The 27,906-nt window shown below is 48.4% G+C and overlaps 1 protein-coding gene and 1 pseudogene across 1 annotated transcript; one reads left to right on the top strand and one right to left on the bottom strand.

Moving 5' to 3' along the window:
* Positions 1 to 17: 17 nt before the first annotated feature.
* LOC144153635 (uncharacterized) lies at positions 18 to 16,908 on the bottom strand. The gene is made up of 4 exons (XM_077685286.1): positions 16,483 to 16,908; positions 10,769 to 11,083; positions 4,055 to 4,150; positions 18 to 44 (listed from the first exon to the last, which is right to left on the bottom strand). Exons 1-4 carry the CDS (start codon positions 16,705 to 16,707, stop codon positions 39 to 41), a joined length of 642 nt encoding a protein of 213 aa, XP_077541412.1. The 5' UTR covers positions 16,708 to 16,908; the 3' UTR covers positions 18 to 38.
* On the top strand, positions 16,724 to 27,906 carry LOC144153136 (uncharacterized; annotated as a pseudogene).

Here is a 27,906-nt window from a genome sequence, read left to right as displayed (position 1 = left end):
GGCCAGGAGGAGGTCTTGCGTGGGGCCTTCCGGTAATTCTAATGCTGGAAAAAAATACGAAAAAAAGAGAAACGTGCTCACGTTCTAACACAGACATTGCTAATAACAAGAGCTCTCTGAGAGACACCGTGCATGTAGTGAGCTGTTGAATGTTATCCCTTAGTTGTGCCTTTTTTTTTTTTGAGGTGCGAAAAAAAAATTGGTTCAGCTTGCGCTAGTACTGCAATGCTGTTAAAACAGCGGAGGTGGGGGTCGACCTAACTGCTTCCGGTTTTGCTAGGCTTTGCTAAGTTATGTTAGGTTTTGCAAGGTTCTTGCTAGGCTAAGTGTTCAGGGGGGTGAGGTCAAGTTTAGCCGGATTTTACAAGGCTGTTCCGGTCGGTCCCCCACACTGACAGCGTATCCCAGAAGGGAAGGAGCTAGATTGACCCCCAGCTCCACTGTTTTTCTAGCCGTGCACCTCTAGTGCAAGCTGCAGCAGTTTCTTTTTGCGTTAATTTTAGTAGCCCGGGAAAGACAATCACGTTTAAAATTGTATAGTAAGGGGTGCGCATACGTATACGCCCCTTGTGCTCACACTCGAGCAGTCGCAAAAGCCGGCTTCACTGTTTTAATGCCCCACTTGCGGCGGTGCACCCTTTACAGGCGGCGCATTTTTTCTTAGTATTTTTTTTGCTAACGACGCCGGACCCAACTGAAGCTTAAACAGTTCCGCTATTAAAAGCCTGTGTGCCAGAATGGCTGCCAAGAATCGAACCTTTGTTAGCTACCAAGACAGTTTCATGTGGCAACGCCAGTCAAGCTCGGATACGCAACATTTTGTGTATGCGTGCACGTGCACTATTGCGGTATCCCTGTATTGCGAAGTCGAAGTCAGGCAATAAAGATTCGTTTAGCAGAACCGATATGCAGATACGTCGATGATGAACTAGTGCCACCGGTAAGCGGATATATTCGGCGTCATAAATTGCGTATACTAGTTAAAACTACACTACGTTTGCCAGATAACAAAACCCAATCCCGCCACGTGTTGGGCATTCAGCGTTGATAGTTCCCATCTGACATCTAATAATGTGTGGGATTTTTTTCTTTTCGCTCAGTCTCAAGGACACACGGGTTTCTGGTCTAGTATAACAGGGGCAGGGATAAGTTGTGTTCTAATACACGTATCTCACAAATGTGCCAACTTTGACCGCAGTCCAGTACAAATCCTATGGCCGAAACGCAAGTAAACTTCTTCGTCATTGCTGTTAACGTGTGTCCAACATCTTACTGATAATCATCATCATACATATGTACAGCCACGATCAAAAGTTGACGGACCAAGGGAATGGCAATTTTGGGTTACTTCTCTTCCTACAGCAGCCCGACAAACTGCCGAATGCATGCGAGATGTCGTATGAGTACTGAACTAATGAAAACTACTGCACATAGTACTCCGGGTTGCCGTGCGGCAGAGAAATAACTCAAAATTGCTGTTTTCGTGGTCCGTAAACTTCTGCTCTTGGGTGTACATGCGTGTGCGTGTGTGCCTGTGTGCCGTGCGCACACCCGTAATGGCTATGAGCTTTGCGAACTAGGCGGCAGTAGGAGAGGTCTGCGTCTTGCAGGTGTTGATGACTGCGGCTGCGCGCGAAGTCTCATTGATATTAAGCGAGACCAGAGTCACCTTGTAATTTATTTCTGCTCTCTTTAACCGGGAAAACGTTCTCGTCTTCTTCTTACGTCTTTACAACGCATGGACTACCCAAGCTTCGAATGGTCACGCAACAGCTATGTTTGATTTTTCGCACCAGAAGGGAAAAAATTCAAGGAAAGAATCCAGAACAAACATTCAGCCCGCAGGGTTCAGCCAGCACTCTAACGACTGCGCCCGGAAACCCGCAGGATGCTCTTGCAGGAAACTCGGCAGAGCCACGCAAGTCTACCTTATGTACTCATGTCTTTCGTTCGTCCGAAAAGGCGTCAAGTTGACAAAGTAAATTGAACGCGTGCACCAGGTTACCGTTGGCCGCCACGGCGTAGAAAGAAGTACCGGCGAAACACTGAGTTTTCTTTTTTACGAGAGAGCAGTTTCGGCAATTCTCTAGTGAAAACTATGCCGCAAATATCGCTCAGAGATGCTGCACGGGCGAAACCTAGAAACACAAGGCATCCCATTGCATTCAGTTGAAAGCATGAGTGGTTGAATGCCACCAAGAATGCGTGGGAAAGCATTCGGAGGCTTTCGGGAACATTCGTAGGATACGGTCTCTATACCTCCGTGGCATATTTCCGATCACCGATCCATGCAAATTCAATTGTTCGCGTATACGCTATGAATTGCGAGTTTTCCCGGACTAAAACATGACTAGTGCACACGCCTACCACGGGCGTTTCTTTGTTTTTCTTGGGTATTCGGGCGGATTTTCGTTTAGTTGAAAATGACTGAAACTGTTTGAAGAAATGGCATCGCATTCGAAAATCCTTGGACCCTCGCGAGTTGATTCTTAGCTAAGGACAAACAGTTGGCGAGTTCGAGTACATGCACTGAAGCTAATGCTATACCCACGAATATGACCTCGTTGCACAATTTGTCCTCATTCGGGCTACAAAGCTCTGGTGCCTACAATTTTTATTCTATTTTTAAAAATAATGTTCATGGCGCCCCAATTGCGATATCAATGTGTAGCTCGTGCTATTTCTTGTTTCTTCTTTCGGTCGTCTTGACGGAAATGATGGTGCAAATAAATCATTACGATAGAAAGGGGAAAACATAGGTTATGGCAGAGAGGATTAAAATCTCCTGACACGCAATCACTTAAGGCGCAACCACATGCGACGTTTTGGTCGCGTTTGGAGACCGTCCGCGGCGACGCGCGTTCAGCGCGCGCCACCAAATACACAGCAGCGCGCTCAGAGCGCCGGTGTCTGCGCATCCCAGATTTTCGGTCCGTTTTCGGCGTCTGCGCCGGATGTTGCTATCCTCAATTTCCGGTCCCCCTCCGCACGCAACATGGCGGCTCTTTATTTGGCGGCTATTTAGCACATTATTTAATAGGGCATCAATTTAACGTGTTTTGTTTGTTGAAGTTTTGATTATTCTTCAGTTTATTAGGAATGACTTAAACAGAACGATGCTGCCTTTACCAAAGTAAGTATTGCAACTTGGATGGGAGAAGCTCTCTTCGCGCGTCTCATGTGGTTGCTCGCCCTCTCCAACGCCCGTTCCGCGTCGGCGCCAGGCGCCGCAGACGGCCGCAAGACGCGACCAAAACGTTGCATGTGGTTTCGCCTTTATATCTTCGTCGTAAACTCGCATTATTCCTTTCGCCATTCTCACAGTGACCCCGCAATAAAGTGCAATCCGGTTATAAATATGGAGGCGCTTCCGTCATCTACTCGAAGTAATTTCGTCTTTGCGTGACTCCCCGATAAGAAGTTGTGTTTTTTTTTTTCGATTTCATTTCAAACAAACAAAACAAAACCGAGGAGAGAGAATGACAAGTCCACAAAAATACTTTTCACAAATGTTAGCACCACTATTTCCCTTGCACAAATTCAATATTTACACGCTGCTTAGCTTTGGTTGCTGGTTAACCAGATAAACACCACACACACACACACGCACAACACACACACACGCACACACACACGCACGCGCACACACACACACGCACGCACGCACACGCACACACACACACACACACGCACGCTCACACACACAAGCACACACACGCACGCACACACACACGCACGCACACACACGCACACACACACGCACAACACACACACGCACAACACACACACGCACGCGCGCACACACACGCACGCACACGCGCACACACGCTCACACACACAAGCACACACACGCACGCTCACACACACAAGCACACACACGCACACACACACACACACGCCCACATGCACCCACACACACACACACGCATACGCACGCGCACACACGCACGCACGCACGCACGCACTCAGATTGTGCCCGATTTTAACTACCGTGCCCTGCGCAGAAAAAAACACCCTTTATCCCCGTAATGACGTAAGGAGATACGCAACGTACGGTCGTTTTGTCGTCCGATTGCTTCAGTCGCCCGATCGCGACGGTGCTGGTGCCGTCAGACTTGCTTCGGCTCTTTCTGGACATTTCTGGCATTTGCTGCGTTAAGTAAAAAAGAAGAGCGACGATTATTATACTTTCCGATGCGAAATTTGTGCGCAGCGTGGACTGCAGTCTTCTCGGTCACGGTGCATAGCTTCCGAGTCTCAGGAAGTTATCACGTGATCAGCGAACGCGCGGCGGTGCATGCTACTCTGCCGTTATCTCTCAGCACGTCGCCGCCTACGCGCATGTCGTAAATCATGTTTGAACCTGCCGCGCAAACGTCACGTGGATCGGATGAGCCACGCAACGAGGAGCATGTCAAACTGCATCCCACCTCACGCTTTCTACAAGTGCCGCCGCTCACGAGCGTCTCGCCTGCCTGCCTGCCTGCCTGCCTGCCTGCTTGTACGTCGATTCAGCCACCAGGCCAAAAGTATAGAATTCTGGAATGGACTGTTTATATAGGCAAAACCTTTCCAAACAACTAAATCTGGAAACATGGTACATACGTGCATGCACGTGTGAACATTGTGCATGCACGTGTGAACATTGCATGCACGTGTGTGCATGCACGTGTGAACATTGTTGAGTAAAAAAAACGAAAAAAAAAAACAGGCATATTTGAGGCAAAACATCAATGCAAAAATGGTACTCGCAATTTTCTTTTGGCGGGAAATGAATTCGTGGTTTATATTTGCGATAGCAAATAAAATATACGCCTCGAGCTTCGCGATCGCTGCGCCGCCTGCCGCCGCTTATCCGCGGCGTTGACGGGATTTGCGCTGCGTGGCTCATAGGGGCTCGTGCAGTGTTTTGGTTCTCTTTCGCTTCTTTTCGCCTTTCCGTGCCCTAAAAAAACTTGTTATGGTGACGTCTATAGGCGAAGAGTACGTTTAGGTCACTTAAAAAGCAGCTGCGTATTCGTAGAGTACGCGATCGCCTGCAAGAGCTACCCGGGGACGCGGTTCTGCGCGCTTCGTCGCCGCTCTTCCGGGCGTCGGCGACGGCAGCAACATACCACCCATGTCACCTCCAAAACATCAGGAACAAATGAATTTTACTGTCGCCTCGTTTAGACCTGATACTGTCACAATGAGAAGTCGGCTTCATTTTGCAGCGTGGCAACGAATGCGGCTTCGTTTCGAATATATACGTCGCAGAAAAATATGTTTTGGTGATGTGATTACCCAATCCCGGACAATAACTTATGCCTTTTATAAGAATATAAACCTTCGAAAATGTTAAGTATATTCCAAGCCTGTGCGTCGTTAAATATGTGTTCACACACGCCATATAGCAAGAACCAAGGGGAGGTAATGAAACCACGGAAAAATAAATGCTGTGCAAGTGCGGAATTAAGAAACATCATAGCTCTAACGGAAATGAAAAAAAAAAAAAAAAAAACAGTGCAGCTTCTGACATGCTAAAGACGTTCATCGAAACTTAAGCCAGGTAGGGTTCACAAGACCAACTATACGGGAAATGCAGTGCTATTTCGCGAGTCATCGGTAAGGGGGGAGGGGGGGGGGAGGGGAGGGGGACGCTGTGTACAAATTCGGAGCGGAATCAAGCAATGAACGTTTTAGTAATCCCACACACACATTTCTCGTTTACTTTCATTTTGTTTTTCTACTTCAACGAAGAGCCGATCGTACGGCGGACGCATTTTTGGAAGTATACAGGGTAGGCTGTTCAACAAACGATGAAAGGTGTCGTTGGAAGAGTGTGGTATGTGATAAGGCCTTCTGATTTCAGTTTCTGCTTTATTCTGCAGGCCCCCTGTGCCATATGACGATATTTCGAAGAAGCATTTAGTCGCGGACGCGGATTATATTTTTCCGCGCTGCTCGCAGAGTATATATGTAGCAGATGAATGTTTGCGGGCGCTCACCTCACGACAAGACGACTCTGTCGTGTGCTGATCCCCGAGTATAATTATGCATTGTCCATCGTACTTTTGTTAAATATTCCCAAAATTAACACAGACGGGCTTGTAAATGGTGGTGGTCAATATAGAGGTATAATTGGCAAACTTATCTGGCGTGCGATCAGGTATGAGTGCTCCGCTGATTATGTAAGCGCACAAAACCGATTTAAATCGTAGTGTATAGCCGTAGCATGAACATCTGCGGAACCGGTCGTTACGGAGACACGGCTAGTAAATTCAGGTCAGTGTAATTACAATCGGCTCCATCATACGCCGCTTCCGCGACGCTGGCCTGTGACACACACCTGGCGCTTATACAGACCCACTATACCACACTAAGATCGCGTCAGAAACATTTACACTCTCGTAAACACACTTTATTTGCGAACAGAGTGACTGCTCCACATAAACATAGATTTCAAGCGCCCCCAAAGGGTAAATCTCAGGCATGAATGTGCCGCAAAAGCAGCGGCGGCACTGGGGAGCGGGGCGCGGACTCCCGCGGCTGCTTTTGAAACGGGCCGCTAGGGGGATTTCAGTGGCGCCCCTACAGGCCGCGCTCGAGGCGTATACGCGTTGAAAACATTTTTACCCAACAATAAAAAAAGAGCTAACGCGAGTCTGAACCTGGCAGCGTTCTAAGTTCAACGGTAACAGGAAATTCCACTAGATGGCGCGATCAGTGCAACGCGGGAAAATTGAATTAGCTTTAGCAATCTTCCTTCGTGTTTGTCGTGGGAGGATCTAAAGAAGGGGAAGAGCCTCACAGGCGGGCGGGGGATAGAAGAGGTGCATTGACGTGGGAGAGGCGGCGAAAGACTCGTCTTTCAACGATGTCTGCAGTGAAGGTGCGCAACCATTTTTTTCCCCTGAGCATTGTGAATTCTTCTGCACACATCGTATCTGTAACAGCGCTGCACACTGTAGATGGAATAGACACTCCAGTCACCTTTCCTTCCCGCCCTGTATCCAATTGTCAAATCCCGGAAGCCCAGGTACTCGCTAGAAGTTCCCAAATTCCCCTTCGTGGCCGGTCTTTCTGCGGAGTGGTAGCATAAGAAAGTTGTTCAGTAGTGCTGCAAACTTGCTGGAAGCAGAAAGCAAGAAAAAAAATTTACGCATCTCCACGAAGTGAATCATGACGAGCGGGCGAAGCACTGCCCGGGATCGTTCTTTAAATCACCCGTGAGAGTGCTTACTGCTGCTAAACGGATTTCCAATCCAATCCATTTCCACCCAATCCAATTCAATCCAATCCAATCCAAATCTAATCCAATCCAATTCTCCTCGCACATGCGCAGCACGGCTCTCCAGGAGCACTCTCTCTCTCTCTCTCTCTCTCTCTCTCTCTCTAACCTTGTGTGAACCTTTCATTTTATTCTTGTTAACGTTTTGTGAACGTTTTGTTGACAGATGTTGTTTCGATTTACACGGTGCTGTGCGTCTCTCTCTCTCTCTCTCTCTCTCTCTCTCTCTCTCTCTCTCTCTCTCTCTCTCTCTCTCTCTCTCTCTCTCTCTCTCTCTCTCTCTCATTTTTGTGAACCTTTTGTTCACAGATGTTTCGATTTACACGGTGATGTGCCGTGAGCAGAGACGCCGGACTCCGGACGGACAAGCCTCGGCCTTAAGATGCTTCGACCGTAAAAACGAAGCATTTCTTTCGGGTCTCTACGCTGTTTTTGGAGCAACTCGGGAAAGAGATTGCTTGCCTCTCAAAATAAAACAAACCGCTGAGACCGGGAAATGATCACGGAGCTATATCAAATTGTGCAGCACGAATGTCAAAACGTAAATTTTATGCAAACCTTCTTCGCAAAACGCGAGCAGCAGGGTAGGATTTCCCCTCGATCATTTTTCACCACTATTCTATAGAATAGAACTAGGCTATAGCCTAGTTCTATAGCAACCTCTGAACAGGAAAACGGAGTAAAAAAAAACGAGTGCAAACAGCTTCCAACAGCGCTGTGTTCCTCCTGACTGTTAGTCCTCGTTTTTTGCTCTGTTTTCCTGTTCAGAGTAAAGAAACACGCCCCACTTCAGACGTTAATGTAGTCACCTCTCCGGCTACCCAGTCAGTACACCCGTTATGCTATCCTTTTACTGCCCCTCAGCCCACAGCCGTCAAAACTGAGAACGATCCCCTGACCTGGATTTATAGATTTGAATAGATACTGTATAATTACTCTTATCGTCCCTGTGCACTTTCAGGGGTGCACATTTTCAAAAACACGGGTACCGAATGTTGCTGCTGACGATGGTTATTATTACGAGCTTCCCTTTTGTACCGGGCCGTGAACTGTGCCACCTTATCATTGGATCCAATGCTTCTACCCTATAGACTACCTCCCAAATCTTGGCGCTGCCATAAGCGGCAGGGCTGAGAGGAAAGTTTTAGTTCATAACAGGTGGTATACTTGTTCCGCTCTCCTTCTCCGGTATTTCAATGTTCTTGCAGTTCTAGTAAAACTTCGGCTCACTACCCCTAAATCCCAGTGCTTGGGAAGACGGACATCTACCTCACAGAAACTTGGACTGATACCAGCACATTCTTAGAAGATAAGTTGAATCCCTTCTGCTCAATTTCCACGGATCCCCACAGACGACTCATAGCTTCGTTTTCAAACACGTTTTTCGTAGGGTAACCAGACGTCCTGTTTTGGACGGGATCGTCCCGTTTTTGAGGTCCGCTTCTGTCGTCCCACCCCTTATTTTTGTCCCAGTAAACAATAATGTCCCGTTTTCGCAGGACCGCATAGCTTCAAAATTGGCGCCAAGCAAGTATATCAAACCAAGAGTGGGCCGACCCGTTACGAGCATATTTTAAAAATATGACATTGAGTACTTTAAAATAGTTACCAAGGGTGTACGATTTAGATCTATTCTTACCAGAGGACGCTTTGAAGTTTCTTGGCGAAGGCGATTTTGAAGAGGCATAATTTTGACTATTGTCAAGCAAAACATTGAAAAGAAGCTAGGATAGTGGAACTCTTTGGGTATTTTGGACTCTGAGGGACGGGTGCAAGTCTTTAAACAGGTGACAACAGGATGGACGCTGCGCTACGATTTCATGCGTCGCGAAACTGGGCCTGTATTTTCCTGGAACCACGGCTCTAGTGGAGCTCTGTCTGGAAAGGGCGAAAAGCAAAAGCGCCCGTGTGTTCGAGATTCCGGCTACCGTAAAGATCCCCAGGTGGTCAAAATTAATCCGGAGCCCTCCACTACGGCGCGCCTCATCGCCTGTGCAGCTTCGGCCTGTTAAACCCGACAAACGATCAAATCAATCTAGTGGAGAGCGTTTTTTTTTTCCTTGTGAACTCGACGTGGACATTGCGTGCTGTGTTAGGCCGAGTTCAGACTGTTGTCGCGACTGTCGTAATATCTTTAAACAATGATGTCATTTGACGTCTCAGCCAACCTAACTGCGTGAAATGCCTTTTTCTTTACGTCCATAGCGCACGATATGGCTGTTACGTCGGTCTGAACATAGCTGTATACTTGTGGGTTGAACTTTCCGTATGTGCGAAAAATTTTGCAACCGAGTGTTGCGGGACAAAATTTTGCTTAAATAAATTCAATCGTCAGCAAAATACGCCAACAAAGGACCTGAAGCGGCACCTTCGAAATAAATGCATGCAAGTGAACTGTGAGGGGGATTGTTCCCTCGGCCTCAAATGGGGCGCAGTGCAAAATGTATAGCGCTTTAAATAAGGGCAGTTCTGGCATTAAAATGTTTTCCCCGAATCTAAAACTTTTGATTCTTGTACGTCCCTCCACCTCCCTTCTCCTCCTGCGCTGGGGTGTCCCGTTTTCTACCAACAGGAATATGGTCACCTTTTTTTTTCGCCGATGATGACGAATAGTGGCTCTTCCTTTGGATCGGGACGTTGGTTGTCAGCAACCGACTTGCCTGTTTTATTCACTTACTTGACCTACTCTTAGCTAACCTAATAAATTTGCCTCACCCCAGCTTCCCCCCCGTTTTAAACTTCCATCGCTTCCTCCGCCTTTTTTTTCGCCCCGCTATTCTAAATTCTCATCCGTATGATTGCTCCCCCTGCGACCCATCTCTTCTCTGCTTTTCCTCCGCCACCATTGCAGCCGCGTCTTCGTCACCTCTGTGGCTCTGAAGTTGAGGCTCCCCCTCACTCCAAATCCTAAAGCATCCGCCAACTTCGTTTCCCACTCGCCCCGAGACGGTCGTATCTCTGTGCAGTCCCTGACAGTATGGTCTATAGTTTCCCGACCACTGCGGCAGCGCGCACATGTTTCATCATGCTGCCTGTAGATACCCGTGTATGCCCGGGTTCTCAGCAACCCCGCCCGTGCTTCTAAGAGCAATGCGCTGCCTCTCGTATTGATCTATGGTTACCAATCTATGGTTCCCGAATGGCTACCGAGTATGATATTGGTTTCCCGATATCTGCCGCAGCATGCACTTCATATTTTGGCGTGGTGGCTGAATTTGATTACAGACAGACAGACAGACAGACAGACAGACAGACAGACAGACAGACAGACAGACAGACAGACAGACAGACAGACAGACAGACAGACAGACAGACAGACAGACAGACAGGTGGGAAGGCATGCAAGCAAGCCAGCAGGCAGGCAGGTAGGCCAAAGTTGAAGTAGCCAGTTAACGAACCATAGTTTTAATGGTCCTGGAATGCATTCGCTCCACCACTACTGCGATGCAGTAGTGCCCTCTTACATAGCGCCCCCTTACGGAGCTGACGTGCACCCACCTTCTGCGGTTGCTTCATCTGCCTCTCGGCCTCCTCGCGGGCCTTCTGCCTTTGTGCCCTCTCTTTGGCACGCTCCTTCTTCCTCTCCTTCTTCCTCTGCTTCTTCTCGCGCCTCCTTTCTTCTCTCTCCTGGTCCTCTTCGTCACCCGAGTAGTCGTAGTCGTCCATGGCGTTGAACTGCATCATCAGCATCATGATGGCCATCGTCTCGTCCGCGCTTGTTGTATTCTGGGCCGGCGGGGGAGGCGGCGGGAGGTAGAATGCGGGAGGGGCAGAAGAAGAGGATGGCTGGTGGGGCGATATGATGATGGGGCCCTGGGCGAGGCGAGAAGGGTACGTATGCGCTGTGGCCTTCACGACCTGTGCAGTGACAGGGACTAGAAAGTCGGAAAGATGAATGCCGAGCCTCGTCGTGTTCGACAAGTTCGGTGGGGGTCGTCGTATAAACGTTTATTTGTAAAAAAAAAAAAAAAAAAGGACAAAACGTTTTGCCCAGATCAAGCCCTCACATCGTTCCTGGGTCAGCTACAATTAATTGACCCCGCCAAGGCGGCGGCTATCGCTTTTGGACTGAGGTGTCTACCCGGACATTACTTTTGCATCCCACTTCTTTTACGAATGAATTAATTATTAAATTCATTGTCATTCTTTCAATGCATGATTATGTCCGGGCGGAGCTCTGAGTCCAGCGTTCCACGGGCGATAGCCGCCGCCTCGGATTGGCCGGTCAGTCGTAGCTGATCTGACAACGATGTGCCGGTGATCTGGTTCTCCTAGACCTGGGGTGTTGGCTTTTAAGAAGGGAAATGCGGTGGCGATATGTAGGCAAAGAGTGGCAGAGTCTTTGGCAGAGGGGTCGGGGGTTATGATAGAGGAAGGCGACTTTCATGAGTTGGAAATTTGTTTCTAGTCGTCGCCCCAGCCCGGCCTGGTGTCATGTGAGAAACGGATGGTTCGTGGTGCCCACACTGTGAGCGCCTTGTACCTCCATCCTTTGGACTGGTGACGTCGTGCAACTCCACGTCATCTAGCAATACAGTTTAGAATGGTGAATTTAGCTCGCTTATGGGCTCTAGTGATGAGACCTAGGCTTATGCTTAAGGCCACGAACACTTATCGACTCGGCTTCTATCTATTGTGCGTCCCACCTTCCCAGCGATCTCTTAAGTGTCCATGCTCACCATCGCTACCACTATCCAGAAGCACTCCTATCATCAACATCGCCTTCACGCGTTGGCTGTCATCATCGAATCCCTTGCCTTGCGCATCCATCATCATCTTCATTGGTTATGGTGGCTATTTGGTGGTGTATGCCAAAATTAACGCTGCCCTATTCTTTCTTTCTTGGGATAGTCTTTCTTGGGCTACTTACACCCAGAAATTTTGGTCTGTCTGTCTGTCTGTCTGTGACTCGATTAAGCCACCCGGCCAAAGTAAAATTGATACTGCGCAATAGTCTTATTTATTTATTTATTTATTTATTTATTTATTTATTTATTTATTTATTTATTTATTTATTTATTTATTTATTTATTCATTTATTATACTTTACAGGACCATTGAAGAGCATTGAGTAAGGGGGGTTACATTTTTGAAAGAACATAAAAAAATAGTGGGGAAAAAGAAGAAAAGACAAGTACACAATATAGAGTTTGGGTAATCGGCTTACAGACGTAAATAAAACACGTCATACACGTTTCTAACAGACAATTATCACAAACGCACAGGGTTTTTGTGGAATAAAAAACATCACAAAAACACAAATACAAGGAGGAAACACCCATAAACAGTAACAATATTATTCTAGCAATTCATCATTACACAATTACTAAGAAAAATGTCGGTGCAGATTTTCGGTAAAGCTGTCTTGACTAAGTATGGATGCAAATTGGTCAGGAAGATCATTCCAGTGCATGATTGCTCGAGGCAATGCCGATGAACTGAAAGCAAGCGTCTTGCCGAAAATGCGCGTGAAACTATGACTATTATGAAGGTGTCGTGACGTACGTACTGTGGCGGTAAGAGGAAGCGGTTTAGGCCTAACGCGAACTATGTATTTATGAAAAAGGCATAATAGCGCGATAGGGCGACGGGTATCTAGCGGCTGAAGTGATAACTCTTGTTTGATTTGGGTAACGCAAAGATGACGGTCGTACTTGCGTGTAATAAGTCTGGCGGCTCTGTTTTGAATAGATTCCAGCTGGACGATTAGGTAGTTTTGGTGAGGGGACCAGATTGCCGACGCGAATTCTAGCTGTGGACAAATAAAGGTTAGATACGCATGTTTGCGGACAAGGGCTGGTGCGCATCGTAAATTTCGTCGCAGATAACCGAGCGATTTAGAGGCGGAAATGTGGGTACTCCAAGAGAGATTAGGTGTTAGATGAACACCAAGATATTTATAGGAAGCGGCTTGCGAAACTGCACTGTGGTTGATGGAATAAAGAAAATCTGAATTATCGTGTTTCCGACTAAAAGATATTACTTTGCATTTACTCAAATTAAGTGACATTTGTCATGTATTACACCAATTGTAGATTATGTTTAGAGGGGCACTGGCACAAAATTTTGAAGGCGAGATAACTTCGGAGATAGATTGGTGGGAACACATATACATCATCTGCAAAATATCAGCGGCGAATACAGCCTAGAACATATTTAAAATAAACTTTAAAGTGTGCGAAATGCAACCGAGCAGCCAGCAGAGAACCACGCGCAATCGACATCCGGAGGATATCGTGTAAATAAACAACATCCAAACACGTCACGAGTTCGTGTTTGCCGCTTCCGCACTGCCGGCGTTTTTCGCCGGCTCGCCCGGCTCGCCGCTCCAATCGGAGGGCCGGAGGGCGGAGCTTCTGCTCTCGAGAACGAACGACCCGATCGTTGGCGGCGGAGGCGCCGTGATTTCGTCAGCTATAATCGGGCAGCTGGCCGCGACCAAAGTTCTACAGCGATTCCAGGCACTCTGTTTCTATTACTGTTTATTACCATTGGATGCGAAAACGCGCCGGAGGCACGAAAAGCCCACTGAGCTAGCCGCACGGTCGCTGTGCAGGCGGCGAACACGGCCGCGAAGTGGCCCAGGCCGGCGCAGGTAGCTCGAGTGATAGCTTGTTATCACTGCACGAAATTGTCCCCAAGTCCCGACCATGGTGGCTTACATGAGAAAGGAGTTAATGATGCGATGGCGGGTTGCATTAAAAATTGCCATCTGCACCGCTTACGAGAGCGGCACTCGAATATCCGCCGCAGTGCTAAGCCGAACACATCTGTAGGCGGACCTGTAGGCAGACCGGCCGGCTGCTCCCAGCGCGCGTCTTGCCACCCACCGCCTCGAGCGTCGCGCGTTGTTCTTTAGCCGCGATAGCATTTGCACTCGCAGCGCCTGCGTCACATCCACGGTCACTTTTTAATTAAGCGCCTCACTAGATCAGTACGTGGGGGCATTCGCAGAAATGGCCGTCTATGCGGATTCGACAGTGCTACGGCGGTCCTGCTCTGTGATATCCCTCCGACGGTCACGTGGTCAGCTTTGTTCACACAAAATCCATCGTTTCGCGGCACCCGCTGAAACCGAAACTCAGACTGGCCGTATTGAAAATGCCTCTAATTAAACAACCATCGCTCGCTGAAGCAAATGAGGTTTCTACAGGTTATAAGTAGGTCACTAGCTACTTATCGCAACAACAAAAAAAAAAACAAGATGCAAAATTTTTGTGTCATTACCCCTGTCATTTTGTAAGGAAAGGTGGTCGTTAAGGCTAGTAATCGTACGATATGTAATACAATCGTCAGCAAAGAGTCGTATCCGTGATGAGATGTTGAGGGGCAGGTCATTTATGTAGATCAGGAACAGTAACGGGCCCAGGACGCTGCCCTGCGGAACTCCAGAAGTACTCATATACTCATATACTCACATATACTCATATACTCATATACTCATATACTCACATATACTCACAGCCAAATGTAAACGTCTAAGCCCGGTTTATATGTTCATACTTGTCAACTTTGTTGAACAAGAAAAGACATTACGCAAATATAACACAGAAAATTAGTACACAAGGGATATTTACAGTGTTCCTTTATTAAAAATATTATGGATGCTTGGTTTTTCGATAGCAAATGATATTCTACATTTACTGCAGAAAACCGCCGCTCCTGGCGGCATGCATATGAAAAATCACGCGGCAACAGCAACGAAAGGTTCCACTAGCTAGGTTCCACGTTCTGCTTGGAACGCACGTGGAGCACGACCACGCGGTTCTATAAACCTTGTAGTCGGCCGCCTCCATTCACGCGCGTCTCCGCCGTACTGCAGTGCTGGCATCGAGGAACCCGGCCTGTACCAGTGGAACGCGGTAAATTCAAATCGCCTTGCGCAAACCTTTACTGTGTTTACCTTTGGATGAGCACGACGGTACAGGAACAGCATGAGAGGTGAGCGGGAAAGTAAAGGGGGGCATTTCCTTGGGAAATGTCTGCAATGACTATCGTCTTTTGACGAAATTTGCAACGAAAGGAGCAGATACGCGGCCAATTTTTTTTAGCCCTGCGTTCTTCTCTACACACATATATACGATTTTATAACTGTTGCCGAAGAACCCGCCGCGGTGGCTCGTGGCTAAGGCATTGTGCTGCTGAGCACGAGGACGCGGGTTCGATTCCCGGCCGCGGTGGCCGCTTTTCTGATGGAGGCGAAAAGCAAAAACGCCATCGTGTACGAGATTTCGGCGCACGTTAAAGATCCCCAGGTGGTCAAAGGTAATCCGGAGCCCTCCACTACGGCGCTCCTCATCGCCTGCGTTGCGTCGGCGCGTTACACCCTACCAATTTTGCCGGGAAATTTTGGGGCTCAACTGGCTTCGTTTTATACGCACGTAGCCTGGGGGCTCAGAAGGCCAACCCCTTATTTTTTATGAGTTCAAGCTGGAATATGCTAGCAATCAGACACGGTGGTTTTTTGTACACGTACGCGTATCACAATTTGCCTAGTGCATCCGCGACAACAAAGTTTTTTTTTGGGATACAGAGACCCGAAAGCGGCTTGCACTTGGGCTGCATCAAACGATAGGAAACGTTAAACGTTTGTTTGGCCCTCGGGCTCACTCGTGGCATTTATATTTCACCCCAGCAGAATGCTCAGCGTTAAAGGAACCATGCAACACTTTCGATAAGCACTTTCACTCTTTCCTTCGCGTCTGCAACCACTGCGAAAGCTATAGTTATCGCCAGCACGGAGCGGAACTGCGTGATTTGCTCATCACACCAGATACGCCTTCCATTTCTGCTTTGTTTTTGTGAATTTTTTTTAAGTTACTATCGAAAAGCGTTCATCGCTGCAACTGAAGGAAAACCGGCCAACAGCCGCTACACGGCCTTAATGACGTAATTCGAGCCATCGAAAAACGTCAAGACCGGGAAAGAGAGAAAAATCTTTTGAGCGAGTTTACAAGTTATCTGATGGGCATAGAGCAGTAATTTTTGGTTGAAGTACTTTGCGACCACCTAATCTAAGTACTAGGTGTATTGGGGGACCACATTTTGCAAGCATTTAGGATTTCAAAAAAGGCTGAAAAAAGTGTTGCAGGATCCCTTTAATCATGCCGATTTAGCAGACCGTGCGCACGCGTGTGCGCGTAAAAACAGTTTTCGCTTTGGAAACTGTAGCGAACGTGCTTTCTCGTGGGTGCAATCGCAGCCGTACGTACGTGAGGCGAGTTGCACGCGGGCGCCGCCGAAGGCATGGGCATGGGCATCGGCATCGGGATCGGAAGAACGGCAGGGGCTGAAGAGCCCTGTGACGGGGGTACGATTATGAGACGCTGGGGACCCTTGGACGCTCCTGGTGTCGGGAAAGGACGCGGCGGAATGATGGCGGGAACCGTCTCGCCAGGCTCCAACGGGATCGGCTCACCGGCCACCATCGGCGGCATGCCAGGGACCCGGATGATGGCGCCGGGCGGGAAGGGCCGTGTACCGAGCGGCAGGACGGAGGGCAGTTCCGGAAGGAAGATGGTCGGGCCTGCGGTGTGGCCCAACAAAGCGCTCTGGAGTCGAGTGACGTATACCAAGAGACTGACGATGCTTGTGGAGTTCGTTCGACCAATACTATACGGGGGCAAGTTTTACGAACGACCGCCCATTGTGTTTTCAAAGCGAAAGCTTTCTTAGTGAAACCGATGACGTCCTGTCAAAAAACTAAGCGATTTCCCCGTAGGACCGGTTGGTCGACCTAAAAGCTCCGATATGATCTCTGGACACACGACGCATGCGTGAAACGGGGCTTCCATTGTGTCAAAACGGTTACTTCAAAATCGCGAAAAAGGAACGGTTCTCGATTAGACAGTCGTGAAGAAAGAGTGTAATAGTATATTTTTACCTCATGAACCACGTATCGGTATACGTTTAGATCGTTCGTTACGGTGCGTCTACTCACTGCGCGAAAAATCGTCGAATGGGTAGCTCTTCGTTTGCAATTTGGGTCTTTGAAAATTTAACGATCAATTGGACGCACTTTCGGCGAATGTTGGACGCAACTTGAGCAAATGTTTTGACGCAGTTGTGGCGCAGTTTTGAGGTTAGAAAACTTCCGCACTTCTCTCCACTTTCTTTAAGAAGAGATGGTAAAGTTTTCAGAGTCCAGTTCGAACGGACGTGGTGCAAATCTGTGAAGTGCCGAGCGTTGCAGGATACTTTGATTTATCCAACGTTAGCAGAATGCGTTCTTGCCTTGAAGTACCAGTGGCAGGTTTGGTGGGCCGCATGATTTTCTCCTTAGCACCCATTTGTTTCAGCTTCGGTTGAAAAGGGAGTTAGTGCTATGTTTTGTACTAATAATGGTGCAAGTCATTTTGAGCGCGACTGTAAACCTTTGCAGGAGCCCACTTCGTGTACTAAAACAATTCGCTAGTTGCGGGTTTGGATGCCCACTACAGTGTCAACGCAAAGCTACAAGGGGCAGTTACTTCCTCTGTGGGCGAAATAGAATACGAATGTCTACACAGCCTCTGGCATACGTGTAATAAACATCGCCTCATGAATCTTTATGACGTTGTTCAGTACGGCGTTTCTGACAGCGAAGTTACTTCCATTGCCCCTGGGCCCCAAGTTTAGTTCTGGGTTACAATACTCTTAAAACAATGGCGCACAGTAGCCTAACGTCCTGCCTGATTTCAAGGACCCAATTTTATTTATTTTATAGATTTTAACAATGAGAGGCAATAATGTCCTCTAAATCCGCCAGAACTGCTCAGTTTGACGAAAAACTGCTGCCGTGCAAATTTTTGAGGTGATATATAAGAAGTACCACTACATAATATAGTAATGTATATAAAAAAGTATATAATAAGTAACAAAGAAATAAGAAGGGCTGTGTAGACCTGCTTGCAGTACTAGGGCGCTCCGTAGCGGCTTACTTCACGGAAAGATCTCAGCTACTTTGGCATCCACGCTTCATTTTGGCGCGTTTGCATGAACCACGGGGCTTGCATGTGGGGTAGTTAAACTACAATAACCAACCATAGAATCGTTTACCAAACGCAGCAGTGCCGTCTGCCTGGATGCAAGTCTGCTGTTTTCCGAAGAAAGAAAAAAAAAATCGTTATCACAGGAACGCTCGGGAAATTTGGCAGCAGTTCGTGGTTACTGGAGCAAGTAGAAAATTCAAGAAAGGCGAGACGAAGGACGAGAATAAGCATCTGACGGAACAAACCCCTTGTAAAAGTTATGCAGACACCAACTGGCCCAAATTTCATCCACGAATCAGCAGTTATTCTTAACCATGGATGTCTCCTAGGTTACTTGTGAACTGTGAATTGCTAATTGGGATGAACGTTAAGGGTGTGAGAAAGGAGTTTTTACCGGGGGAAAAGTCAGAGAATATTGATACGTGTCTATTACGGTCAAATCAACGCGCTCTTGCGTCAAAAATACCAACGTCCTTTCCGTAAAGTGGCAACCTTGCACAACTTCGCAGCAATGGAAAAAAGCCGGCTTCAAAACATCTGGCGTTCGGAAAAATCGTAAGAGTTTAAATTCTTTGGGTCGCAACAGACTGCGTGCATCGCCATAGGCCTGCATCGCCATAGTTTAATTTATTGATAAATTTGTCGAATGCAAGAAATGCAAAAAAATCAGACGCTCCTCAGTCGAACGACGGCGATGGTTGAAATGCGAAGCTTCATCGGGTGCTAAAATCAAACGGCGAAATGCCAAACGCAAAGCCGCTGCAATGCAAGTCAAAGCGTCAACGATCAAAGTGCAAAGCGCCTGAGAGTCAAAGTCCAAGAGTCAACGATAAAAGTCTGAACTCAGAGAACAGTAACCGAATCCCTCACGAGATAGCTGCGCGCATCCCCCCCCCCTCCCCCAATCGTCGTCGTTAGACCATCGTCATCGTCCAAAACCCCAACTGCCGAAGTCCAAGGCCAAAGTACATTTCACCTCTGCCAGAGTACAAACCCAACGCCCGCGCAACGAACCCAAATGAAATGCTGAACGACCCGAATACGACGTCGGCTCCATAACGCGAGGGACCCCGGTCCGGTTCCGGTTCTGACCACGGGAAACGTTTTTTCTACTTTCATCATCATCACCATCATCATCATCATAGTCGTCGTCGTCATCATCACCGCCACCACACCACCACCACCATAGTCGTCGACCTCGTCGTCATCGTCGTATGTTTTCTCATTGTGTAAAAGTGGCTTTTCTGCAGTGCGTTTTGCATACGACGCTGCTATCAGTGAGACCAAGCCAGCTTAGCTTTAAAATAAACCTTCCTATTTTGCAAGACAGCCAGCTAGCAGGCAAGCAAAGCAGCACCTAAGTGGGTGAGCGACCGGCTCGCGGCCGACATCAAGAAAGAGACACCCAAGTAAATTGTGTTTGGAGGCGCGTCTTAGTGGCACCAGAGATTGCGGCAGTGAGCAGATGTGTACAATCCTCAATGACAAACGTTTTTTTTTACGTAAGACGCATGGCCGTCTCAGCATCTTTCCAGTGGGAATGTGGAAGAAAGGAGTCCGAAGCCGCCGTAAAAGGAAAGAATAACTCTATTCTCATGAGACCGCTATGAATGTACACCGTTTCCGATCATCTTCCTCTTCCTTCTTTTTTACACGAACGCTGCACGATCAGACGTCCCCTTCTTCACTGGGGTAATTGCCCTACGTCCACCGCAAAAATATAACAGGGAAAGCCTGTATCACATTTTTTGGGCCAGGCGAAGGCGCAGGCTCAAAGGCTCGCGCACTCTCACAGCACAGATCCTTGATAAATGTCCACTCAGGCAACGGCTCCAGGATTGACGAGAGGATTGGCGCCGACGCGCATAAAGCATGAGCCCAACCGACAATTATAAGAACGCAGGAGCAAAAAAATTGTGCAGAAGTTCAGAGAATTATCCACTAAGGCGTAGCATTCTTGTGCCACTTGTATTGAGTGTGAGTCGTTTCCAGCCATTTTTTTTTCTAAATCCTGTGCGACCAATTATCGCCAAATCGCATTTGTAAATGTCGCGAAATCTGCATTATTGTGGAAATGCACAATCGTAAGAACGCAGGAGCTAAAAAGATCTGCCGAAGTTAAGAATTATCCACTTATGCGTAGCATTCTTATGCCACTTACCTTGAGTTTGAGTCGTTTCCAGCCAAATTTTTTTTTTGCTTTTCTAAATATTGTCCGACCAATTATCGCCATTTACGGTATTTTAACGATTGCATTTGTAACTTTCGCGAAATCTGCATTATTGAGGAAATGCAGGGCGTTACACGGTTCGCCATTTTCCGTAATTATTTTATATTTTTCCCATTTCTTAGCTTTTCAAAATTTCGTTCGACCACTTATGTCCATTTACGCAATTGTAACGATTAAAGGTGAAACTTTCGCGAAATATGCATTATTGTGGAAATGCCATGCGTTATACGTTTTGTCATTTTCCGTAATCTTTTATTTTCTTAGTTTTTCAAAATTTCGTCCGACCATTTATCTCCATTTGGGTTAGTCTAACGATTACATTTGGAACTTTCTTGAAATCTCCATTATTGTGGAAATGAAGGGTGTTACGCGGTTCGACATTTCCCGTTAGTATTTTGTTTTTCTTATTTCTTAGTTTTTCAAAATTTTGTTCGACCAATTATCTCCATTTACACTATTTTAACGTTTGCAGGTGAAACTTTTACTACATCTGAATTACTGCGGAAACGCCATGCGTTATCGTTTTGCCTATTACTGTAAGTTTTTAAATATTTTTCTTATTTTTTAGTTTTTCGAAATTTCTTCCGACGAGTTATCTCCATTCACGCTATTATAACGCTTACATTTAGAACTTTCTCGAAATCTGCATTATTGCTGAAATGCAGGGCGTCACGTAGTTCACCATTTTCCGTAAATACTTTATATTTTTCTTATTTTTTCAGTTTTTGAAAATTTAGTTCAGCCAATTATCTCCATTTACGCTGTTATTACGATTACGGGTGGAACTTTCGCGATATCTGCATTGTTGGGAAAATGCAGGGCGTTACACGTTTCGCCATTTTCCGCAAGTTCTTTTTATTTTTCCTATTCTTTAGTTTTTCAAAATTTCGTGCGACCAGTTATCTCGATTTACTCCATTAGAGCCATTACAGGTGTAACTTCCGAAGATATCGGCCTTTTTGTGGAAATGCAGGGCGTTACACGGACCTGGCTGTGGGGGTACCCGGCAAAAAATTCTACGCATTAAAATGTAAAGAAAGCTTCATTGAGCAACCGCAAAAAACTTTAAAAAGACTCAAACGGAGCCGACAAATTTTAGGCCAAACCAACACGTGAACGAATCTTTACCTGAACGCAACACATTTGTGCATTGCAGTGAAAGCAAAGCAGTTTACTCGCCTCGGGCATAGCACACAAACTGGGTTCGCGACTTTAACAACTGTCGGAAACACCTCGCGTACAGTAGGCACACTAACAGGGTGCTGGCCAGGCGTAAGCTACTATACATGTGTGCAGGTGTACCATTGCGTGAACCTAACACACTACATGATCAAGAAAGAAGGCATTATAATGTTATTATAACTATCCAGAATTACGAACTTCGGGCAAGGTATCGAAACAACGAATCGCCGCTTAGCAGCAGAAGTACTTGATCCCTGTATCGTTATTATAACTAATTACGTTGTCATAACCACCTTATCATAACTACAAGCAGGGGCTGGCTAAGGCTATACTTTGAATTCCATTGAGGAAGCGTTAAGGTCTGTGGTCATGTAGGTGCGATTAATGATTTACCCGAACGTGCGCTATGTCCTTCGTTGTCATTTTATAATGTTCACACGAACAAGCTACGCCTGCGCACCCCTTTGCAAAAAGTTCGCATAAAACTAATTGGGACCCCATTAGCCGTGACTAGGCCTACGGAGTTGGACATCATATAAAGAGCGATTTCCACTGGCGCGGCTGCGTAGGCACCCGCGCTCAAGTAGGCACCCGCATTTCTTCGTAGTATGTTCTGGGAAACTTCAGGCACGTAACCGGTGAAACATCCATAAGAAAAAAACGTCACATAAGGCTAAAAAAGGCACTGACGATTATTATACTGCCTAATGCGGAATTCTTGTGCAGCGCGAACTGCATGCATCCTTCTCGTTCACGGCGCATAGCTGCTGCGTCTCAGGAAGCGATCGCGTGATCGGCGAACGTACGGCGACGCGCGCTACTCTACCGTTTTCTCGCAGCGCGTCGCCGCTGTCGAGCATGTTGAAAATCGTGTTTGAACCTCCCGCGCAAATCTCGCGTGGTGCGGATGAGCCGCGAACGGAGGAGTGTCTGGTGAAAGTGTCTGAGGCAGGGCGCTCCTCGACGGCCGAGTAGTCAGTGGCCAGGCCCCATGGGTCTTTCCCGGACGCATTAGCAGAGACGCCCGGTCGCTCCTTTTTCGCCTGCGGCTCAATTGCTGCAACGTGGGAGCGCGCTTGCACCACCAAGGCCGCCGAGCATCCCCCACCTGCGCCGCCTGCCCAGAGCCCGAGACGCTAGAGCACTTGCTGTGCTCTTGACCGCCGCACGACACCGCAAGGGCACAACTCCGGGCCGAACTCCAGCGACTCGGTGCCCCAAGCCACAAGCTAGAAGACTTCCTGTTCCCCACGGGACCGGACGCCATCCGACGGGAGGTCTTCCAGCACCTAGTCAACTTCCTGGTTACAACAGGACTAACGCTGCGTTTGTAGCCATCGAGTCATGGACTAAACGAACGCGATATAGACTATCTCCCACTCTTCTACCGCTCTTCTCTTCCCCCTTCTCTCTTCCTATCCTTTGAAGCCCCAATCCCCTTCCCTGGACTGGGTCGTAGAGGGTGAACTCCCCGTTGAGTTCAACAATATCCCCAGGCCTTTTCTCTTCCCTCCTTTGTTAATAAATCACCACCACCACCCACCTCGGCGGCGACGTATGGCCAAAGTGTGAGGGGGAGGCAGTGAGAGAGATGACGCCATAGCAGCGCGTGCCGCTATCCCCCTCACACTTGCGCCAGAGCTCCTGTCCGTTTTTTCGGCCGTGTCTAGAGTGCCGTCCCACGGTATTATAAGCACTCCACTATATCGACGTCCACCAGCGTTTTGTGACAAAATTGCCGCGTCTGGCACTACTTCGTTGTACATAACGTAAAACTAGGCAACCTAACCTAAACACAACATAAGATAACCTAACGCACACACAGAAATAATTTAAAGCCCAAAACTAACTTAAGGCATAAAAATTGTGGTTCAATTTAAAGTTAAAAAACGAAAACAACCGACGAAACCCGGTCTTGAACCACCGACCTTGGATCAAGAAGCTAAGACGGATCCTCTAAACCACAACGACAGATACTTCGGCCGGTGATAGCCTAGTGTTTTATGTTCGAATGTCGTCGGACAGCACTCTAGCCATGCATACAGCGATCAGCTAGAGTGCCTTCGGACGGCACTCTAGACACTGCGTTTTTTTTCTGCCTTCGGTGCCTCGTTTTCTCACTCGGTTACGCAGACATCGACACCGCCGACGCAAAAGCACGGCATCGCGCATCCAAGTGCTGCGACTAAAACAAACCCTGACCTCGACGGGAGAAAGCTGCTGCCTGGCGAGGTTGGTCGCGTCCAAGGAGGCCAAGGGTAGCACTGGTCAGTAGCGACTGCTGTCGGCCGGGAGTCGGGAACTGCGGACCACCGGTGTATCCCTGCCGGCCCGCCGGTGGTACGAAGAAGGGCATCTGCACCGGCCGACCGGTCATGGGGAGGCCTCGACTGTCGTGGTTGGTTGATTTGTTGGTTCACTGCTCTCTGGCTGGTGTGGTGGGGGTGGCGCACGAAATGGCGCATACCCACTGAGAAGGATTGACCATTGAGAGTTTTTGTTCTTTTCTTATGAAAATATCATTTAAGGCAAACGAATGAAGAAGGAGAAAGAATTCAGCCCGTATGGTCAAGACAGAGAGAGAGAGAGAAAAAAGAAAGAAAGAGGAGCGGGAAAGCGAGATAAAAGTCAGCCTAATTGGATTGCCCTGGTTGGTGCCTTAGTGTGGTCGACATCGCCATTTTCTAGTTCTTGCTTTGGTCATGTTCGCGTTGATGTTAATGTGCCAATGCGAGTGATGACACATAACCACTATACAGGGGGGCACAGATGGGACATAGCCACTTGCAGGGTAAACCAATGGGCGCTGCATATTTATTTGAAAGTGTCATATCTGTTCGTGGGACAGCCAGGAGGAACCGCTATGTCCGCACAGGAAACGTAGCCATGAAATACCGGACGTGTTAGCATATATCGGTGCAACGATAGGTATTTCTATTCGGTTCCTCCGTGTCAAGCCGTAAGGGGCAACGGCAACTGCGGCATCGGCACATGCAACGGGGAAACACAGAGAGAGAGAGAGAGAGAGAGAGAGAGAGAGAGAGAGAGAGAGAGAGAGAGAGAGAGAGAGAGAGAGAGAGAGAGAGAGAGAGAGAGAGAGAGAGAGAGAGAGAGAGAGAGAGAGAGAGAGAGAGAGAGAGAGAGAGAGAGAGAGAGATGACGTGCTGGCGGAGCGTTACCATAGTAATCAGCCGCCTGTGCATCCACACACAGTTGCTCTTTTATTAGAGAGTTTTAGCATTCCGTGTATTCTGTGCGTTCCGCACTTTCCGTATTCACCGGGACCCGATGTATGCGCTGGGCACTTAGGCTTTCGTTCCAGTAGGGTGGCTTACGTCCGCTGACGGGCCGCCTCGCCTCGCCATGCGCGCGCTCCAGCAAGCCCCAGTGGCGACCGAAGCACACGCCCCACATTGGGCGCGACAAACTCATCGTGGTTCTCAAGCCGAGCACAACGCTGGATTTGAAGGCAACTTTTGCTCCAGGCCAAGTCGGATCCGCAGTGCGCAATCTCCTACGCTAATGCGGGAACGTGGAACTGTCTGTGTGGCCGGTGTGGGAACAAAACGTGATAGTGTGTGGACGCAACTCAGAGCCTGCCGCCCGACGACTGCTCGGTGATGTCACGCTGACAGTCGACGGCCGCCAGCTCCCCTTCCGGGGACATGCCAAAGCCACAGGCCACGTCTGCAAAGGGGTCATCACCATCGATCCCAATGATACGTCGGCCTCTCTCAAACCCAAGCTGCGATGGGAAAACGGCGAAATTCTTTCCGTGAGAAGACTTGGCAGCAGCAACGTCGCTGTGGTCATCTTCGAGGGGAAATTTGTTCCCCGCCAAATCTGCTACAACGACCAGGGCATCCCGGTGAGATTGTACAAGAAAACGATCCCCGCCTGTCATCGTTGCGACACGGTGGGACACAGGGTGGATATCTGCCCGAGACCCAAGCCGGGACGCTGCGACCAATGCGGCTCCTAGGTGGCTACCACTCCCGAGGGCCCTGTCGAACACAAATGCACTCCCCGTTGCCTCATCTGCGGGGGCGAACATCTCACCGACACCTCTGGATGTAACGGCAAATACCGGAAACCGATCAAGCCGGGAACCTCACCAACCCCCGACAAACGGAAAGAAGACTTCAAGAAAATTCAAGCAAGCCAGGGAAGCCACAAGACTTCGACCCCAGTGTCGGGCAGACCTTCTCCGGTCAAGAACAACACCGGATCCCGGACCGTGTCAAGGACGCAGATTTTCAGCGCCGAGGACTTTCCAACCCTGCCTAACGGCCAAAACGGGGTGAGTGATTGGGTTAGGACTGCCTCCCGGCCTCGCTGCTCCCCTTCCCTCCTCACAATCCCAACCGAAGTAGCCCTACAGCGACAAAATGCGGAGCTAAGGCGCCAGAGCGAAATTCTTGCGAACAAAATTCAAGAGTTAGAAACGAGGCTAGCTGGGCTCACGGAGTCCCAAACAACAGCTGGGACTTCGGAGCCAATGCAGCAGTCCGACCCACCAGAGCGGGATGAGAGCGCCTCGGTCGTGTCTGGGGTGTCTAGCGCTTCCCGATGCTCAGACTGCACATTTGTGCAACGTGTGCCACAGGTGGAACAGCGGCTGACAAAACTGGAACGCACCATAGAGGAACTGCCAAAGAAAATTCTAGAAGGAGTCAGGGCATCCTTTGCAGAGCTCTGGCAGCAGGAACTTTCGCAAATAGTTCTAGCGGTAACTGACTCAGTCATGTACACAGTTCAGGATTGGGTCAGCACACAACTCAGAGACAATCGCTCCCGCTCACGATCCCCGCGATCGGATTCGCATAGGCGTAAGGTGGTGCCTCGCCCGGCCACAGGCTTGCAGGAATTCAGTTCGGCCACTACCCCCATGGAACCACTGGTGCCTCCGTTAGAGACACCGTTAATCCAGGGAGGAGGCCATGTTTCTTAAATCTCAATAATCTTCAATCATGGCTAACCGACCGCAGCGGAAAGCCCGAAGCAAAATTCCAGATGAGAAATTCGTGATCATACAATGAAACTGTAGAGGATTTCGGAATAGGAAAAAAAGGTCGCATCTCCAATTATATCACCAGTCCATCGGCCCCGCACCAGCTATTCTGGCTCTTCAAGAGCCTGAAGCAGATGCTAAACTTCCAGGGTATAGCTCATTCCAGGGGGGCCCTACGACTTGCATCCTGTTCAACAAGGCGTACACGGCGCTCCAAGTCGGTCTAGGTCTGGAAAACGAACAGGAATACAGTATGGTAAAGGTCCTTCCACTTAGACGTCGTGATCCTCCAATACATGTACTGAACATTTACAGCCCCCCGCACAAGCCCCGCATAACTTTTAACGAAGTTTTCTATCGACCACTTAAATCGGCCGACAAAGCACCCCTCGTGACAGTTGGGGATTTTAACAATGCAGACCACCGAAAAGAACCCAACTGTGGACAACCATCTGATGCATATATGGGAGGCACGCCGGAGCCTTACTAAAAGATGGAACAAACAGAAACTTAATCGCAAGCTTCGAGCCCGCATCAGTGAACTGACTTGAAAAAGCGGCAGAATACGCTGTCCAACTTAGCGACGCAAATTGGATAGAGAGATGCAATTAAGCTGCGCGTCAAATGGGATCCAAGGGGACATGGCGCCTTTTTCGCAGTCTCATTGACCCAATTCAGACGAGAGGGGAAACACAACGTCAACTCCGAAGAGCCCCACACGGGTACTAAGGTACGACGACCCAACTCGCGGATACTCTATGTGACAGATATCTCTGCCGCACGGAAGACCCCAATGGACCTGAGTATCAATACGCAGGCAAGCAGAACCCCCACATGGATGCCCCCTTTACACTGCAAGATCTTCGGGCAGCTTTAGCTAAGATGCGACGAGGTACGACCCCAGGAAGAGACCGTATAACAGTCCAACTATTGGCGAACCTCTCGGACTCGGCCTACTTGCAACTGTTAGATTACATAAATCAAATCTGGGACGGCCGTCCACTCCCCCCAGAATGGAAGACCTCCTTGATCACTTTTATACCCAAAGCAGGAAAAATTGTTAATATTGATAATCGGAGGCCAATTTCGCTCACCTCATGCGCGGGTAAGCTCATGGAGGCGATGGTCCGGGATCGTCTCTCTCCACACATTGAGTCCACGGGCCTCTTTGCTGACACTATGTTCGGGTTCCGCCCACATATGTCAGCACAGGACGTCCTTCTCCAGCTACACCGCGACGTGA

Source organism: Haemaphysalis longicornis, unplaced genomic scaffold (assembly GCF_048455015.1).
Source record: "Haemaphysalis longicornis isolate Haplotype H1 unplaced genomic scaffold, Haemaphysalis longicornis Haplotype H1 scaffold_9, whole genome shotgun sequence".
Taxonomy (NCBI): domain Eukaryota; kingdom Metazoa; phylum Arthropoda; class Arachnida; order Ixodida; family Ixodidae; genus Haemaphysalis; species Haemaphysalis longicornis.
The sequence above is the reverse complement of the archived record's forward strand: the minus strand, read 5'-3'. Positions and strand labels throughout refer to the sequence as shown.

Coding starts and splice junctions, on each gene's coding strand:
- LOC144153635 (XM_077685286.1), bottom strand. CDS start 16,707: ATGCCGCCGATGGTGGCCGGTGAGCCGATCCCGTTGGAGCCTGGCGAG. Junction 11,084..16,482: donor CCGCGTGCAACTCGCCTCAC/GTACGTACGGCT, acceptor CGCCTCGCCCAG/GGCCCCATCATCATATCGCC. Junction 4,151..10,768: donor AGATGAAGCAACCGCAGAAG/GTGGGTGCACGT, acceptor TACTTAACGCAG/CAAATGCCAGAAATGTCCAG.